This window comes from Podarcis cretensis (genome assembly GCF_951804945.1).
Source record: "Podarcis cretensis genome assembly, chromosome: 9".
Taxonomy (NCBI): domain Eukaryota; kingdom Metazoa; phylum Chordata; class Lepidosauria; order Squamata; family Lacertidae; genus Podarcis; species Podarcis cretensis.
The window spans coordinates 7,959,364-7,978,230 of NC_137178.1; the positions used below are offsets into that span (position 1 = coordinate 7,959,364).

The following is an 18,867-nucleotide window of genomic DNA, read 5'->3' on the forward strand; positions in this document are numbered from 1 at the left end:
GCCTGGCCTTTGGCTCGGAATCAGCCTGATCCCCTCCCCCTCTTTCCTTTTCCTTCTGTGATGGACTTCCCTGGCTTTTCTGGCCCACATAGGATCAGTCTGGATAGCTCGCCTTGGTGAAGATTTGACGTTTTCTCCCCCCAGTTTTTGATCTGGGCTTCCACTGAAATGAGGCTGCATTTTAAGTTGTATTTTAATCCTGTTTTTAAGTTGTATTTTAATCGATTGTTTTTATACCTGACGTTAGCCACCCTGAGCCTGGCCTTGGCCGGGGAGGGTGGGGTATAAAGAAAATTTATTATTATTATTCAAAATTTATTATTTATTATTACTCTTTTTGCCATCCCTAATCTTTATTCAGACCAAGAGAGAAGGAGCCTGTCAATGTTGCAATGAGCTCCAGCAGCCACATGTTCAAACCTCGCCTTAAACATTTCTAATTTCCCCCCATAACTCTTTTGGCTGTGCATTGCTATGGAAAGCACAAGAAGCACGTTGAAAACTAGCAGAATGGTTTGCAAAGGAAGTTGCCCAGCAACTAACACTGTAAGACAAATGGTAAATTCTGTGCACAAATGACAACTGTGGGCCAAGCAGGCATTTTGGAATTGCTTCAGTTGTTGGCACACACCTCCCAAAATCAGCAAGGTCAGGGACAGAGACTCACCTTCTCTGGGACCATCTGTTCTCCTTGAACCTTGTTTTTTACTCCAGTGGTTCCAAGCATATAGCTGCCATTTGGCTGTCTCAAGCACTCCTTGCTGATAGGAACTATGTCAGTTACTGCATTATCTAGCCAGTTCATCTCCTATGGAATTTTGGGTGCACTCTGCTAAAAAGAAAATGAGAAACTTCTAAGCTTCCCAGTGGTTGATAGTGGAAGGGTACCATCTGCAAATAGTCAAGCACCTCAACTTCTGTGCCCTGTTTGGTTTCTTGCCTCTCTGTCCTTGTGGTTGCCTAAGTCAGAGGCTGTGGGGGCTGGAGGAGCTTCCATCAGCTGTTCAGCAAGGTTTGGCTTATAGAGGAAAGAGCTTTGTGGTTATGCAAAATGAACAATTGCCACTTCTTCCTCTGGGAGATGTGCTGCAAGAAGATCAAAGGAAAGGAGGAAATGTCTTAGCAGGTTTTGTTCCTTGAAAATACGTAAAAAGTAGTCCATGTACTTTGCAACTGCGTGCCTGCAATCTCCAGGATGTAGATGCATTTTGTCAACTGAGGTTTCAAATAGCTGTAAAACAGGGCTTGCAGCATAGCTGTGCATCTACTTCATTTGCATTCTTCCACTAGAATTACAAAGTTTTGGTTTTTCTTGCCTTTTTCACAATTAGGCCAGATGCAGAGAAAGGATGGTGGAGTGCTCCCCACCCCCAGTTATTTTTTTTCATGTCTTTTTTTACAAAGTCTATGGGGGAAAAACTTGAGTGGAGTTAAAAAGTGTGTGTGTGTGTGTGTGTGTGTGTGTACACACATACATACACATACATAACTTTGTTTCAATGGGAAATAGCTTTGTGTCTGCATCTTTATTTATATTTTTTTATTAAATTTATATACCACCCTTTATCTGCAGATCTCAGGTCCGTAAAGATACAAGATAAAAACACCAAATGCATAATAAGAACAAGAACAAGAACAAGAACAAAGCAATAACCCCCGCCTCCTGCAAACACATTTAAAAGAATATAGGGTGTTAGTCTGAGGGTTTGTGGTAGTCCACCCACAACTAGAATCTAGCCGCTGACAGCTATTTGTTTGTTTGTTTTTATATACTGCCCTATACCTAGAGGTCTCAGGGTGGTTTACAGAAAAAAATCACAATATATAAAATCAAAATAAGAACAATAACCCAATAGCACCCCCCAAAACAGAACCACATTTTAAAAGGGTATAGGATGTCAGTCAGGTTAACCAACGACCTGGTTAAAAAGGAATGTTTTTGCCTGGCACCTAAAGGTGTATAATGAAGGCGCCAGGCGAACTTCCCTGGGGAGAGCATTCCACAGATGGGGAGCCATTGCAGATAAGGCCCTGTTCTTGTATTGCCACCCTCCGGACCTCTCGAGGAGGAGGCACACGAAGGAGGGCCTCAGAAGATGATCTCAGGGTCTGGGTAGGTTCCTATGCAAAGAGGTGGTCCTTGAGGTATTGCAGTCCTGAACAGTTTAAAGCTTTATAGGTCAAAACCAGCACTATCTACTGGGGTTATGCGGAACTCATATGTTGTCCTAGGTAAATAAATCTTAAGAGTGGGATAAAATGTGTCAAGTAAATAAGGCATGCTGTTGGCCAGCCTGCTTAGTTCCAACTCTCAGCCGAAAAGACTCCTACATGCATGACACTACCTTGACTCTCATTGTTCAGCCTGTCAATGAAAAAGGTGTGGAATGAATGAATGAATGAATGAATGAATGAATGAATGAAAACTACCTCTCCCTCCTCTCTGCTGAAGCTTCCTTTCCTCTATTGTCTTGGTTACTGCTGACATTTATATTGTATGCTCTTTGGGGGCAGGGATCTGGCAACATTATTATTGTTGCTGTTGTTAATATTCTTATTTCTGTCCTACAAGTTTGCCATTCTTTGCCAACAATGGAGAGGGAAAAACACCCTGAAATTTTATTGAAGCTCAAATATCCAGTTGAGTATTCGAACTGAACGAGCTTATGCAAAATAAGTAAATTGAAATGCATAATTTCCCCTGAGAACAGGATTTGGTTTTCTTTAAGGAGGATTTGCAGGGGTTTTTTTCTTCCTCCCATTTATCTCTCCTGGTATGAACAGTGCTGATTATAATAATGAAGTCTAGGCCAGTGCTTAGGGAGGGAGTCATGGTGACCAGCACTGCTAGTGTGACTCCTAGCAGATTTCCTTTACACTAGCTATGAACTAGTGGATTGAGGCATCTGCCTTGTGGAGAGATCCACATTTGTCTCATATGACAGAAGTCTGTCATATGTCGTTCTTTTATTTTAATTTTGGCTCTGCTAGCCCAGCTCCGAGCTTCTTAGCGAAATATTGAGCTTTAGGCTACCTGGACTTTAACCTTGTTCACCCAAGGATTCACTGGGTGGCACTGGGCCCGTCTCAGTCATCTCATTCCATCTCCACCTACCCTAGATGCTTCCACAAATTAGGATTTTGTTTGTGATCCATCTCTCAGCCTTGCTGCACAGACAGATCAAACCGTTCTTTGAAAGGAGCCACGCAGCAAACCTTCTGTCTTGTGTATCTGTGTCCGTGCAGAAAACCACATTCTGGAGGACGTCAACAAATGTGTGATTGCACTGCAAGAGGGAGATGTTGACACGCTGGACAGGACCGCAGGGGCAATCCGAGGCCGTGCAGCCAGGGTCATCCATATCATTAACGCCGAGATGGAAAACTACGAAGCTGGGGTTTACACGGAGAAAGTGCTAGAAGCGACAAAGCTGCTTTCCGAAACAGGTGAGTGCGGACAGCAAATGGCTCTTTTCTTTTTCTTTCCATTTAAGGACAATCAACAATCGGTTCTGTGACTTGTGGCAAACCTTGCATAGTGCTGCTTCCGACCCAGTCACCGCCACTACATGTTGAAGCATGTTTGATAGGTCTGAACCATGGGCAATCGGGCCTGGTCCCAGTGTTCAACCAAGTTGGGCACTCGCCATGACCCCAGGGTCTCAGAAAGGCCCATTACCAGCCAAACTTGGCTGTGCAAAGTTTCCTCACCAGGCCCCAGATGGCCATTTGGGCAGTGGGTAGGTGCTGCTGCTGCTGCTTTTGAAGAGGAGCCAAACTCAGCACCCATCACCTTAATTTACCCAGAATGCAGTGCCTTAGGGGCCTTTAGATTTATGAAGTTTATAAAATCGTAGAGCTTATAGGCTAGGACAATACATTTTGGGTAAATTAAGCTGGTGAACAGTCACCGTTGATGGAACTCCATCTTAAATCATATTAAAAAGCTTCACCCCCTGCCTCCTCACCTCGAAGATGTTTCTCTGGGGACCCTGTAGGGAGGACAGTGAGTGGTATTGCTGTCATTGCTGTGGCGGCGGCAGCAGAAAAAAAGAATTGTGTGGAGTAGGATTGTGTATTGTGGGGCTGGGCCCCAGCAGCATCAATAAGCCCTCAGAAGTCTGGTACTGATTCTGTGTGCTATGTTCTCCATGGGTTTGGTATCTTGTTATGGAAATGGTTTGGGATAGGTTAATGCCACCCTTACTGATGTTCCTTGAACACAGCCTGGAAGCACCCACTTCCTGTACAATTCATGTTTCTTTCAGAGCAGCACGTGTGAAGTCAATATTTAGTGGATTCTTAGTTGAGTTGTGAGTTGCTGCTCTCAGGAAACTAGAGTTTCATGCACCTCATACATTTAGAGCATATGTCCCTACTGGTGGAGGAAGAGGGGGTGGGGGAGCGCACCACCCCCGACACTAAGATCCCGGTGGGGAGCCATCATGGCTGCCCCCCATGCTGGGCGCCACGCCCCCGCAGGCGGCGTGCCATGCCCCCAGGATGTGCGCCACGCTCCTGCGGGTGGCACGGCACACCCCCAGGACGTGTGCCGCGCCCTTGTGGAGCGGCGCACCACACCGCCGGGATGCACGCCAGCCATGCCCCCGCCTGCTCTCCGCCACTGTATGTCCCCCCCCCGCAAAAAAAAATACCCAGGAAACTGTAGTTTATCTCCCACAGAGCAACAGTACCAAGTACCCTTAACAAACTCTGGCTCCTCTGAGGAAAGCCGTGTGTTTTATAAATATAGTTGAAACCACTGCTGTAAGATATCCTGATTGCACCTCTTTAATTGGCTGGTGCAACTATGGGGAGCAGAGAACTATCCAACAGAGTGCCTTTCCGGGGTTGTGGACTACAACTCCCAGCACTCCTGACCAGTGCCAGATTTACATATAAGCTAAACAAGCTATATCTTAGGGCCCCACTCTCTTGGGGCCCCCCAAAAAATTAAAGGGGAAAAAAACTAGGTGTACATTTCCAAAATATAAGATAAAAAACAAATAAAATAAAACCTACATACAGCAACAGCGTTTTGTGTTGTGTAGGCTTCTTTGATGTAAGTAAGCCTGCTAGTCTGCTCCCTAAAATATCACAGGTTTGCTCATTTCTATATATAGGGTGCCTACATTCTGTATGGACTAGTTGTAACAATTACTTTGATAAAATACATATTTTGTTATGTGCAAATGGCTTTAGATACCTATTAGGTCCTTAAATTACCATATAGCATATATTCAACACAAAAAAGTGACAATTTGTTGTTGACAAAGAACAGTTGGACATATAAAGGGCCCCATTACCTTCAGTAGCTTAGGGCCTCATCAAAACCAAATCTGGCCCTGCCCCTGAGCATTGACCATGCTGGCTGGTATTGATGGGAGTTGTAGTCCAATAGCATCAGGAGGGCTTCATATTGTCCAGCTGTATCAATATCTCTCTCATTCATGTCAGGGGAAGGAGGCAGTCCCATAAGCCCACAGAGGTGTGAGCATGGAATCTCCTTTTCCATTGCAGGGAGCAAGGAATCTTGCTTTTGCAGAAGATCTGCATATGCACCAGGATGTTCATAAAGCTGTGGATTAGGGCCTTTTAATTGCCTGTTAATAGCCAGTTAGCCCAGACAATGAAACCACCTAGAGGTGTGGACTTTTATTTATTTATTTATTTATTTATTTATTTATTTGTTTGTTTATTTATTTATTTATTTATTTATAAGAACCACACAAACTGATGAAATGTGCAGCAGGTGTGGGTCTAAAATTCTCCAATGCAAATCCATTTGGGGATCACCAGCTAAGTATTCTCTCCATTTCCATTAGACCCTTCATTAATAAAAGGTGAGTGTTTGCTTAAAAAAATAAAAAATCATTTTGTATTCTGGCATGCTCAGTGTTCAGTAAAAAAAAAAAAAAAGACATCTATAATTGCTAAAATTTCAGGTCCAGCATTATGCAAAATTTTGCCTATTTGCTTTTCATAAAACTAATTCACAATGATAAAAACACAATAAACCAAATCTGCAGCAGACACATTAAATGGTTCCATGGCATATTTAATGTGCTCTTTAATAAAGCGTGAATTATAATAAAGTACTAACAGCCCTGTAGTAAATGCGTATTTGGCCAAGCCCCCCTTTCAGGGTTTTTATGCAAAAAGAAAAAGGGAAAAGTTTAAAAGATCTAATTGCTGTGCTGTGCTGACATAGAGTGCCTAATTGCAGATGCCTGGTTTTTCCCAAAAAAAGTGCACGCTGTATTACATTGTTCATTTGCAAGACGACACAAGAGGGCTCTTTCCAGTATAGTTTGAGAAGTTCTTTTCATACAATTGCATCAAGATCCCTTTGGCATGATAATTTTCCCTGCGTGCGGAAGCGAGTGTGCACAGAATGAATCCTGATGGAGCCACATACATGGTTGTTATCAGTGATGTTCTCGTTGTTTTGTAGTGTAGTTGGGACGAGGGAAGAGGCCAAAGGAGTGGAAGCTTCCTAGAATTTTGGCCAAATCTGCATACTCTAGATTCTGGGAATGATTTTAGCAGTTCTCCTGTTTAAACTGGAATTTGGGAGCAGGGGAACGCAAAGCAGAGGAACCATAAAGAGGGGAATTATCTCATTCCCAGTACAGAGGAGAGCAAGTGGCACAGTGAATGTAGAAGGTCCCAGAGTCAATCCCTTGCATCTCCATGTAGGACAGGCCATTCTACAATGCTGGACACCTGCTGTAGCCAGTCAGTGTAGCCAATACTGAGCTTGATGGAGCAATGGGTTGACCCACTGAAAGGCAGATTCTTATGCTCCATACTAAATCAATTGAAGTGAGTCTAAGTATATATTTATATTTGTATCTATATATCATCTATATCTGTATCATCTAAATCCATACCTATATCTATTTTAACACCTCCTGTATTGAGAAGTTTTAAACATTTGACTTTTGATGCTGTTTTTATATTTTGTTGGAAGCTGCTCAGAGTGGCTGGGGAAACCCATCTAGGGTATAAATAATAAAATTATTATTATTATTATTATTATTATTATTATTATTATCCTCTGCTCTCCTTTCTCTCTTTGCAACACTACAGCTGTGTCTGAGCCTTTCGCAATTTGTAACCTCTCTATTTGTTCCATAACTACTTTCTTCTCTGGCAAAAATGGTTATAGGTGCACTCTGTTCGGTGGGAGCTCCTATGCTGGATTTCATTGTTAATTGTCTTCCTGTGGAGGAGCACTCAACTGTGTGAATCCCCACTTGCAACCTGAAATGGTACAGTCTGGAAGCAAATTCACTTCCTCATCCGCTGTCCATGAGGATGATCCCAGGTCTCTCTCACTGCACCACTGTCTCACAAGTACCCACTCCTTATTCACTCTGTGTGTTTCCTTTCCTTTATTTGTCAGCCTCCCCTCCTTGGTCTCTGTACTCCATTACTGAGCATTATGAGCAATTGACTATTCATTTGCTACAGTCTTCCATCATGGGACTCCTAAGAACATAGGAAGAGCCTGCTAATTCAGGCCAATGACCCATCATGTCCCACATCCTTTTCTCACAGTGGCCAACCAGGTCCCTGAGGAGAACCTGTGGGCAAGATTCGAGCACAAGAGTACTCTCCCCTCCTGTAGTTTCCAGCAACTGGTATTCAGAAGCATTGCTGCCTCCAACCATGGAGGCAGAGCTTAGCCATTGTGGCTGGTAGCCAGCAAGAGCCTTCACAGCAGAGTGCATGGGGTTCCCAGGCAGTGCCCCATCCAGGCATTGACCGGATCCCAGAGCTGCTTAGTTTCAGCAAGGTCGGTACATCTGTCTCCATACCACATCCTTGAGACCACACCATTGAAGGACCCTGAGAGGTAAGACGGTCATCCAGCATGGCTGATTGGAAGGCTGGCTGCAAGGGGCTGGAAAACAAAGAAGGTATATTACTCTGCCTAATGGTAGGGCCAGCTGTCTTCTCCACCCCAGTTGCTCCTCGGCAAGCAAGCTATCCCTGTCAACTTCCCAGCTTACGTAGTAAGACATGTCTGTAGTTAAATAACTCTGATATAACTCTAGCTTTCTATGAAGGAAATTTACCATAAATCAAATCACATTTCCGTAATTTGTGCATTCTTATCGCTAGTTCATGGTAAACTATTAGTTCATGGTAAACTAATGACTCTTGATGCTGGGAGAATGCAGATAAATAAGTTGTTGCTGTTGCACAAGGCCAGATTCTGCTCTAGATGCTTAAACATCCTATTGTATTTGACCCGCATGTGGGTGAGACCATTTTGTACTCCATTTGCTTCCCCACTTTTTCTTTAATTGAACATTTATTCATTTTCAAATGAGGAGCTTTGGAAGATCTAGAGGGGAACAAATTTGAATGATAATAGAAAAGGGGAAACTGGGCACAGCCCTCTCTCATAATTATTATTTACACTTTCGCAGATCTCTTCAAGGAAAGCATCTGGATGTTGAGCTGGAAAAATCCGCACAGCCTTGCAAAGTGCTATTTTTCCCCAGCTGTTTTTCTGGGGTTAGGCTAGGGTGTATTTTCTTCTCCTTCTCATTTGTGGAGGCATCCATGCTTAGGATATATATGGAGGAAAATAAATTCCTACCTCAGGGCAGGATAGCCTGAGTTCAAAGAACTCCAGATTTAACTAAAACCCTGAAATGAGAGCTGGGCTACATGCTACCGGTACATTGATCACATCAAAAGCCGCCACAAGTAAACAGGCTCTCATTTCACAAGAGGAGATTGACAGCCAGTAAACTGGGGCTGATGGTCCCCTTTCCTTGCCCAGTGTTTATCTCGGCTTATCCCAGGTCTCCTTTAGCAACTAATTTTCCCTGCTCCTCCCCTCCACCCCACCCCACCTAGGGACACTTAGCAGCTAAAGGAGAGATGAGATCACTGAAGATAACAGAATGGGCAAGAAGCCAAACAGTTCTGTGATCCCTGCCATCCTGGTATTGTCAGAATTTCCAGTAGCCTGAGTCTGGCTTACTCACCACCGTTATTTTATTATTTGTACCCGCCCATCTGACTGGGTTGCCCCAGCCCCTCTGGGGGGCTTCCAACATATACAAAAACAACTCCTGAACTGCCTCTCCTGATTCGAATGGAACAGAGAGGCAGACCTACCGTATTTTTCGCCCTATAGGACACACTTTTTCCCCTCCAAAAATGAAGGGGAAATCTGTGTGCGTCCTATGGGGCCAATGCAGGCTTTTGCTGAAGCTTGGCCACAAGCTCGGGAGACAGCGGGGAGGCGGAGCGCCGCCATCCTGCTGTTTCCCGACCTGGTTTGGATTAGCCGACCTGGTTTTTTTTTTGGGGGGGGAGGAAATAAAAGGGGGGGAATCCTTTATTCCCCCCCCAAAAAAAACTAGATGCGTCCTATGGGCTGGTGCATCCTATGGGACGAAAAATACAGTAGGTGTCATCAGCATGCAGACCCTTGCGCCAAACCCTGATGACCTCTCCTCACAATTTCATATAGTTGTTGAAGAGCATAGGGAACAAGAATGATCCTGCAGCACACCACACATCAGTTCCCACAGTTTTGAGCAGAAGTCCCCCATTGCTACCCTCTGGAAACAACCTCGGAGGTAGAAGCAGAACCAGGGCATGGCAATGACTCCCATTCTTACCCTCAGTGCCACTCAGTGCCACGGTCAGTGATGCTGAATGCCACAGAGATGTCAAGGAGACTCAATGGAGCTGCAGTCCCTCCATCCCTTTCCTAACAAAAATAATCAACCAGGGCATCTAAGGATCTTAAACTGGATTGAAATAGCACCAGGAGAGTTCTTATCTGAATTCGCAAAGATTGATTTCCCTAGTCAAGGGAGACATATCAAGGAAAAGCCAGGGGTACTCAAGACGTTCCAGAGCAGTGGAGAAACGGGAAGCATGATTGACTTGCACCAGCAGGGTAGGGCCACAGGAATATGCTCCTGGCAGCAGTGGTGATGTCAGTTACCAGGAGGAGCAAAGTTGGTGCTTCACAAGAACACTAGTAGTAGCAATGGATTGACTCTGCTAGTGCATCTCCACCCCCTCCAGCCTCCCCGCTGCCTTGTTCTTCTCCCTCCTTGTAAATGACAATGACTTTGCAGCTGAGAGGCTATTGCTGTAGCTGCTGCTTACCAGGAAAGCCATTCCTGACTGTATCAGCCAAAATCTCAAAAAAGATTAAAATTTATATATCACCAATTGTCAAAAGGCCACAGGGCAGTTAAAGTAACATAACTGCATAACATGAGATCAACTCAATGCAAACAAGCAATACGGTTATATAAAGCATAATACTTCCTTCTGAATAATAAGGGAGGGGGGAGCCAAAAGGGTGTCTCTCTTCTCGCCTCTCTGCTTGCTTGAAATGTCTGAAGCACCTCTGGGGTTCCCTTTATGGGGCAGGGGAGGTCCATGCTATAGCTCCTCCCCTCAAGACCTCACCCCCTCTGATGAAGAAAGAGAAAGTTGTGTGACTGCTAGGCAGAAAAGGGGTTGCATAGGAATGGAACTGTAAGATGAAAAGGATGCAAATGTGTAACTGAATACTATTTAGGAGGCTTTTTTGTTTTTAAGATTAGGAAAACATCACTAGATTGGGGAGATGTGTAGTCGGAGGAAGAAAGCAGAGGTAAATAGAATCAAGACAGTTAAAACATGCCTCTTGAAAAGTGCATTTTCTTTTCATCTTCAAAATTTGTGGGTTCCCTCCCTCCCCATAATGTGTTTATATCCTTTCTGTGTTTAGTGGAATATTTGGGATTTCTCCCTCTCTGATCCCTGCCCAATAACATAATGGAAGGCACAGCATGTGTTCTTGGACTGTCTATAGCCTCAGCTGATCCCATCCCTGTTCCCCAGTGTCTCTGGCATCAACATTAGTGACTGTTCACACGCTGCAGATAAAACTTCCTTAAAGTGCTCTTGTCTCATTACAGTCCCCCTTTAAAAAAATAATGCACGGCACTTGATTACCGCTTTATGCCAGCCATAAAACCGCAAAGATGCATAAACTCAAATATTTGTGCATTTCAGTGAGACTAAATTGCATCCTCTTAATGAGACAGAATAGAACTCTTAAGATATTCTGACATCTCTTGAATTTCCCCTCCTATAATTATACACAATGCCAGTTTTCTTTCAACCCCAGCTTAAATGATTAGAATTGCAGGCTACATGTTAGGTGGACCTGGCTTTGTGCTCTTAAATTTCCATTTATTCAGATGTATGCCACTCATATTAATAGTGAATGGTTCCGCCTGTCAATTTTTGTCATGGTCTACTGGGCAATAAAGCAGCTAATTTGCTACTGTGTTCCCCCTTCCCCAAAAGTCAGCCACTTCTATTTAACATACAGCAACGTGTAGCATCACTGTTATAATTTCTATAGCTGTAAAACAGAGTTGATATATCTTGGACTTTACAAATCCTAAATGTGCTTCTCTAGCCAACATTCAGAGAGGCTCGTGAAACTAAGGCCCAATGTCTTTATGCTACTACTGTAGCGGAAGAGGAAGGGAAAACTGGGAAAAATTAGCCTCATAAGAGATAGCAATGAAGGCTGGGTTGAACCAGGCAACGTCTTCAACTTCCTGTATAACTCAGCTGAGAGGGAAAGTGCAAGGAATGATTCAAACCCCTTAAACTTTCCTTTCTTGTTGGGGCTGCCTGTGGGATGGAGTCTTAAGGATTCTGATCCAGTTGAGTCAGGCTACAAATATGATCAGGCTAATGGATAGCTGGGCTCCAAGATCTCAACTGATCGGATGTGGCATAATCAAAAGGGATGGAAAGGTTGTCAAAAAATCATCTGTGCAAATCGTCAATGCCCACCGCATCAGTTTTGCAACACATTGAATATACGCTGACAAGCAAGTGGAACATTTTTTGAGATGCAGCTGCAAAAAAAAAAGAAAAAAAAGAAAGGCTAGTGCTGTTTAGGCTTCATCAACAGAAGTCTAGTGTCCAGGTCAAGGAAAGTAATAGTCCCATTCTATTCTGCCTTGGTCAGACCACACCTGGAATACCATGTCCATTTTGGGCCCCACAATTTAAGAAGGATGTTGACAAGCTGGAATGTGTGCAGAGGAGGGCAACCAAGATGATCAAGGGTCTGGAAACCAAGCCTGATGAGGAACGGTTGAGGGAAATGAAGAGAAGCTGCAGCAGAGAGATCACACAGGGCTCTGCAAGCTCTTGCGAGAGATCTCTGTAACACTTGTGTTCCCGCTTCTCCTCGCTTCTCCAGTATTGGCAGTGGCAGTAGACAGGCAAATTAGTGGGATCTGCCACCTTAGGATCCCAGCAGGATCCCACTGCCGGAGGCAAGTGCCTCAGTTGGCCTAGTGCTAAGGCTGGCTCTGCTTATCTTTTATTTTATACATATGTGATTTATTAATTTGATGAATTCCAGCCTAAAAAATCACCCAGCCTAGCAACTTCCTACGTCATTTAATGCCTCATTGTGGAAGACCATTGTGTTAGTGAATGTAGTTATTCAATAGGCCCCTAGTGCAATCCAAAGACACACGTAGCTGAGAGACTTAATTCTGTGCAAGGTGGAATGACAATGGCAAAATCCCCATTCAAAATGGCGTTGATTATCTTAAGAGAGGGATAAATCAGCGTGCATTCTGAAAGGTTAAATCATGCTTCTCTTAACAGCCAGAATTGTTGTAATGAAAGTGTGCTTTGCAAAGGAAGAAGAAAAAAATAACAGTACAATGCCATACAAAGTAGGAATGTGTGGGCATAATTGAATATGTTTCAAAAGATTTTCCACATAGTCTGTCACGAGTTTATTTTTGGAAAACCTCTGATGAAAGGTAAAATATATAAATACAAAAACACCTTTGATGGATTAAGTCCTGGTTAAAGAGATAGGGAACCAAATATAAATCAAGCAGGAGAGGATTTATCCTGCAAGAGCCTAGAGATTGGTAATACGGCTAGCATTGTGTGCTGCAATTAATTAACAGGTACAGAGCAAAGAAGACGAATTCATCAAAAGACAATACATCCTGGGATACAATTAACAGAAATGGCTTTTAGAATGGCTGCAATACAAGGTCAAAGAGCAGTTACTAGCCTACCCTGTTTTAATAGCAGTGCTTTGTATCTGCTTTGTCTCATATGCCAGCTTCAGCCATATCCAGATAATCACCAGTTGGCCAATGTATTATTATTATTATTAATTTTTTATTGGTTTTACATATATTCACATTACGTAACACCATATCCTCTTATTTTATCTCTTTGGCTCAACTGAGCCTAACGGCTTCCCTCCCTTCCCATCTATTGGTTTACAAAATTAAACTTTGCATCTTTACATTTTGCTTCGTTTCCTTTCCTTGTTATATCATTACCTAAAATATTATATTACGCAACCCGAATAGGTAGCAATTTCACCTTACAAATCTTCAGATAACCCTGCTAATGATGTTAATTGCTTACAGTTGTCTTTCAAATATAATATACATTTGTTCCAGTCCTTTTGGAATGCTTGGTCTCGCTGGTTCTGGATTTTTCCCGTCAGTTTCGCCAGTTCTGCAAAGTCCAACAGCTTCATCTGCCACTCTTCTTCTGTTGGTAACCCCTGTTGTTTCAATCTTTGGGCTAACAAAATTCTTGCTGCAGTTGTTGCATATAAGAACATTTTTTTATCTTGTCTCGGTATCTCTCTACCCACTATCCCCAATAAAAAAAGCTTCTGGTTTTTTAACAAAAGTGTTTTAAAACATTTTCTTTAGCTCATTATATATCATTTCCCAGAAAGCTTTCCTCAGCATGGGTCCTTCGTTTCTTTGTTAACTGCATATTGTATGACATTTAACTCATCATTATCTATAATCTTTGTAGCATATGGCATTGCAGAAGTTAATCAAAGCGTGTCAAAGATTTTGTATGGGAACAGTGTTCTTTTAAATATAATATGTATATATCCCATTCTTTGTTAAACTTTTGGTTTGTCTGGTTCCTAATTTTTCCCGTCAATTGTACATGGTCAAATAATTTCACCTTGCCATTCCATTTTAGTTGGTATTTTATCTCCCTTCCACCATTTGGCTATCAGCATTCTCGAGGCAGTTGGCCAATGTAGACCATGCAGCGCTAACATAGAGACCAGTTGCTGCAATACACTTTATTTGGTCCTGCCTTTGAGCCTGGTTCAAAAGTGCCAGCTGTTTCAGGATGCAGGGGCTAGACTGCTGATGGGAGCAGACAGAAAACAGCATATGACAACATTGTCTTCACTGGCCGCCCATGCAGCATACTTTAAGGGCAGCCTGACTCCTTGTATCCCAGATTAAGCATCATGAGTTGTCTCATGTTTCCAAGGTCCAAATCCATTCAGTTATAAGTTGAGCATTTTTTGTCTCTGGCCCCATTCTGTGGAACCCTCTTCCAGCAGAAATTTAGTAGACATTCTCACTTTTGACTTTTAGGCATCTTTTGAAGACCCTTTTACTGTGGCAGGCCTTATCCACTGCTTATTTTTGATTAGCCATTCAAGTTTATCTGCATTTTTTGGACTATATAATAGGATTTTAAGATTGCTGTTATGCTGCAGCTGGCTTATCACTACGTAAGGAAACGCTGCATGCATTTACAACTCAAATTACAATATTTATTTATTTATAGTGATTTATCTATCAGAGTATTTAGAAAGCACCAGTTCATATCATATCTCTATCTATCTATCTATCTATCTATCTATCTATCTATCTATCTATCTGTTGTATAATAAAATCATTAAAACACCATAAAATACAAATGACCCACATCAAATCAAATTAATTCTCTAAAAAAACCAAAGATGTTTTCAGCAGGCGGCATATCAGAATTTGTAGGTTCCTGTCTGATTTCAGTAGGAACAGTGTTCCATATTCCTGGTGCCACCATGCTAAAAGCTTTGGTGCATTATTTTATTTATAAGAATATGTATAAATAATATAGTTAAAGAATGAACAGTTGTTCAGCTCAAAATAAAGCACATAAAACAGAGATGGGGAGGGGGAGATATAATGAGGGAGAGGAAAAGGGCACAGGAAAGTGAGATCTCTCAGGCTCATTCCTGCAGGATCAGGCCAGATGTACATTTTGCAGAGTCAAGATTAAGAGTGAAGAGCCAGTGACAAAGTGCGAGCAGGAAAAAGACTCGCTGTTAAGGCTTATGCTCCAGTGTAAGAGCCGTCAGGTCTGACAAGCTGTATCTAGTGCAAGACGAAAACTTGGTCTGTGGCCAAAGTGCTTGCTCTGTCAGCCAGTGAGTCAAGGAAGAAGCATGGATACTGGCACAATACATGAACCACATCAGATCTGGAGGTGGGGACTGTCTTACAAGGTGTTTCTGTTGACAAATCACTCCGATTCTGCCTTTGTCCCTATACAGTGCTACCTTGGTTCTCAAACAATTTGGGACCCAAACACTGCAAACCCGGAAGTAAGTGTTCCGGTTTGCGAACTCTTTTCGGAAGCTGAACGTGCTCCGTTTTGAGTGTTATGCTTCCGATTTGAGTGCCACACTTCCATTTTGAGTGTTACACTGAGGTTTGTCTGTTTTTGCTATTTATTTTGTATTTTTGTCTTTGCAACTCTCGTTTTTTGTTTTTGTGACTGTGTGGAAGAACCCAGATCAGCTACTGATTGATTGATTGTATGACTGCAGTACATTGTTTATTGCTTTCATTTTATGGATCAGTGGTCTTGTTAGATAGTAAAATTCATGTTAAATTGCTGTTTTAGGGGTTTTTAAAAAAATCCATTTTGCATTACTTTCTGTGGGAAAGTGCGCCTTGGTTTTGGAACGCTTTGGTTTTGCAATGGACTTCCGGAATGGATTAAGTTTGAGAACCAAGGTGCCTCTGTACAGTATAACTCAGGGATGGGGAATGTCAGACTTCTGGGTCAAATGTGGCCCTCCAGGCTTCTCCATTCAGCCTTGGCACTCTCCCCATACCATACCTCCTCCCTAGCTACACATCTTCCCAGGCCACACCCATTTCTGGCTCTGCTTTGCATCCTCTTTGAGTGCTTGTGCCTGGCTGGAATGTGTCCTTGAACTTTGATAATGCTTCTCATTGGCCATAATGGAGGAAAACATATGCACGTGTTTGCAACTAGCAACAAAAATAACATTCAGGTTTGTTGCTCTGCCCTCATCTGTCTCTGGCCCTACTGACCATGGAGGGTTATCCAGAATGAAATGTGGCCTTTGTGGAACCTCAAAATTATTATTATTATTATTATTATTATTATTATTATTACCCCACTCATCTGGCTTGGTTTCCCTATCCCTGGTGCTACATTTTTACACCATTTTGAAAACTCATGCAAATTATTCTCAAAATGGGGAGCACCTTTTACATGGCATAATTGTTTTTTGTGAAGTGCACCCTCTTCCCTGTTTCAGCTCAGCCCTGATATGGTTGATAATTCCATAGCTAATAAAATATAAGCTGGGAACAAAAATTTGCTCTGAGATCCCTTATGAGCTTCATTGTGGATCAGGGATTTGAACCTGGACCTTGCAGTGTGAGGCTTAGCAGGAGTTTCCAGCATGGTTTGACTTTAGGATGCTTTCAGGACTTATTTTGAAGTGAGATTTGATATTTGCAAAGATTGCTTTTTGAAATAATCCTGCGGGCACATATCCTTGGAGGAAATATGAACTTGTAGGCTTGTATGTAAGTTTTCTGGAGATATTCCCATGAGCCGGAGAGTGGAGGAGTAAGGATTATAAGTGGAGTGGATGGGGAAGAGATTCTGAACAAGGAGAGGTGCAACAAACTGAGGCTATTTATTCTGGGAAAAGGTGAATAAGAAGAAAACCCGGGAGAGGCACACAGGGGCACAACATGTGTGAACATTTGCATATGCCTTTGTTATTGTTCAGATTCTCCCTGAAAACTCTGAAGGTCTAAACTGACTCTTCAAAACAAGGAGCAAACAAGGAATTTGTCTCCAGATGCTTCAGCGCTAAGTTTGAAAAGTGCACTGAAAGTTGATGACATTCACAACACATCTCTCAATCACTGCCTTTTAAGTGTGTGTGCAATTTATATACTACACACACACACACACAATCTTTTTACAGAAGCATGCAAACACTGAGAAACAATTTGCCTTGCAGATCGGCGAGACTCCATTTTGAAGGCCAAGCTAGGAATGTAAAGTTCTTGGATGCCACACAGAAGTATATCAATTGCTAGTTTGCCCGTCTCCTACTAAGGCATTTCCACAGGAGTTCAAGCAGATGATTCAAAATATACCTGGTTTAGAGTATAATTCTATGTTTCTAGGTGAATCTGTGCCCCCGCCCAGATGATGATGGATTCCAGTGTCCATCAGCCCCAGCCAGCTGGACCAGTGCTTAAGGATGACAGGACTTGTATACAGTCCAACGAAATCTGGGAGCACTAGGTTATCCATCCCAGTTCTAGGCATTCTTAATCTAAACCCTGCATATTGTCAAACTAGTCAAAAGTGCACTCGATTCTTCCTTTGCATCCCCGACTTGAATTCAAGTAAGGGATATTTTCCCTTTGCAAAGTGTGTTCTCCCTCATGGAGAGCACAGGTTGCGGGCAGGGCTGACAAGACACCTCACTGTTACTAGGGAAATGGTTTGGCTATCCTTTAAGCAGGGGCGGGCTGTTACTGGGGAAATCTAGATGTTGCCATTTGTTGATTGACAGCCCTATTTGTTAAATATAGTGCTCACAATGAGGAACTTCCTCTTTTCGCTGCTTACTTCGGATCACCCGCCCTCCCTTCCCTAATTTTAGGCTGTTTGCTTGACCTTGCTATGCCTGTCATGGGGTCGTCTGCGTTGGGGCAGGGGCCTCGTAGGAATTTTGTCCATTTGGCTGATTAGTGTGTGCCACTTGGTTTTTGCCTACTGCGTAGCAAATCGTCACAACTTGTAAGGTTTGCGGTTAGGCATTGGTCTTGGAATTGGTTGGTGGAGGGGTATGGATTCGGCTGTGCCTGCCCCTCCAAAATGCTGCTGCTGCAGCTTCAAGGGTTTTCCGTTAAAGGAACCCAGGGGCTCCCCATGCTTTTGTCCGAAACCCCCTGGCAAGGGGCTAGGGCCACGCAAGCCCCTGGGAGCATTCTGGGGAGAGGTGAGGCATGGTTCCCAGTCCTGTCTCTCTCCCCAGGTGACTTACCCTTGCTGACTTTGCGGGGGGTACGAATGTCAGAGCTGTCCCCGTGCGGGGGCAGTTAGTGCTACCAATGCCTAAGCAACCACTCACATTGCTGTAATTTGGATAAAGTTGTGGCCAAAATTATGCCAAAAACCTTAAACAAAAATTAAGTGTCAATTGTGTTTTTCTTTGGGGGGGGGGGTGTCTTGGGGACCTTGACGCGCAACCGCAATGCAAAGGACAAAATGTTCCTTTGCAGCCATGGCTTGAATTCAATCTGAATTGCAAAGGAAGGATTCGGTGTGCATTTAAGAATGTTCTCCTAGCCCTTTCCTTTGAGGCTGGCTCACTTGATGTCAGGTGATTGACAGATGAGCAGCCCCAACCTCACTGCTCCTACACCCGTGCCCCCCATCTCCTGGTAAGCAGCAATGAGACAACCCACCAGAGATGAGTTTAGTGCCACCGCCCCCTCATGCCCCCTCTAGTGGCTGCTAACTATCCTCCATTAATTTCTATAATCCTCTTTCAAAGCCATCTAGGATAATGAACAACACCATATCCTACAGCAGTAAATCCTGCAATTCACAGTTAATTGCAGTTAATTATGCCTAGTGCGCCGAAGTGTTTTATTTTCTTTATCCTGAATCAATTGACGGTGAATGTTTCTAGGTGATCCTCAGTTAATTGACGAGAGAGGCAGA

General features: G+C 43.1%; 1 protein-coding gene across 3 annotated transcripts in view; it reads left to right on the plus strand.

The window, feature by feature from the left end:
* Positions 1-18,867, plus strand: part of CTNNA2 (catenin alpha 2) — a 562,131-nt gene that overhangs the window by 472,575 nt on the left and 70,689 nt on the right. For all 3 annotated transcript variants that reach the window (XM_079990774.1, XM_079990775.1, XM_079990773.1), the window contains exon 12: positions 3,247-3,447. In XM_079990774.1, coding sequence (XP_079846900.1) covers positions 3,247-3,447 — 201 coding nt within the window. The remainder of the gene's footprint in view (positions 1-3,246; positions 3,448-18,867) is intronic.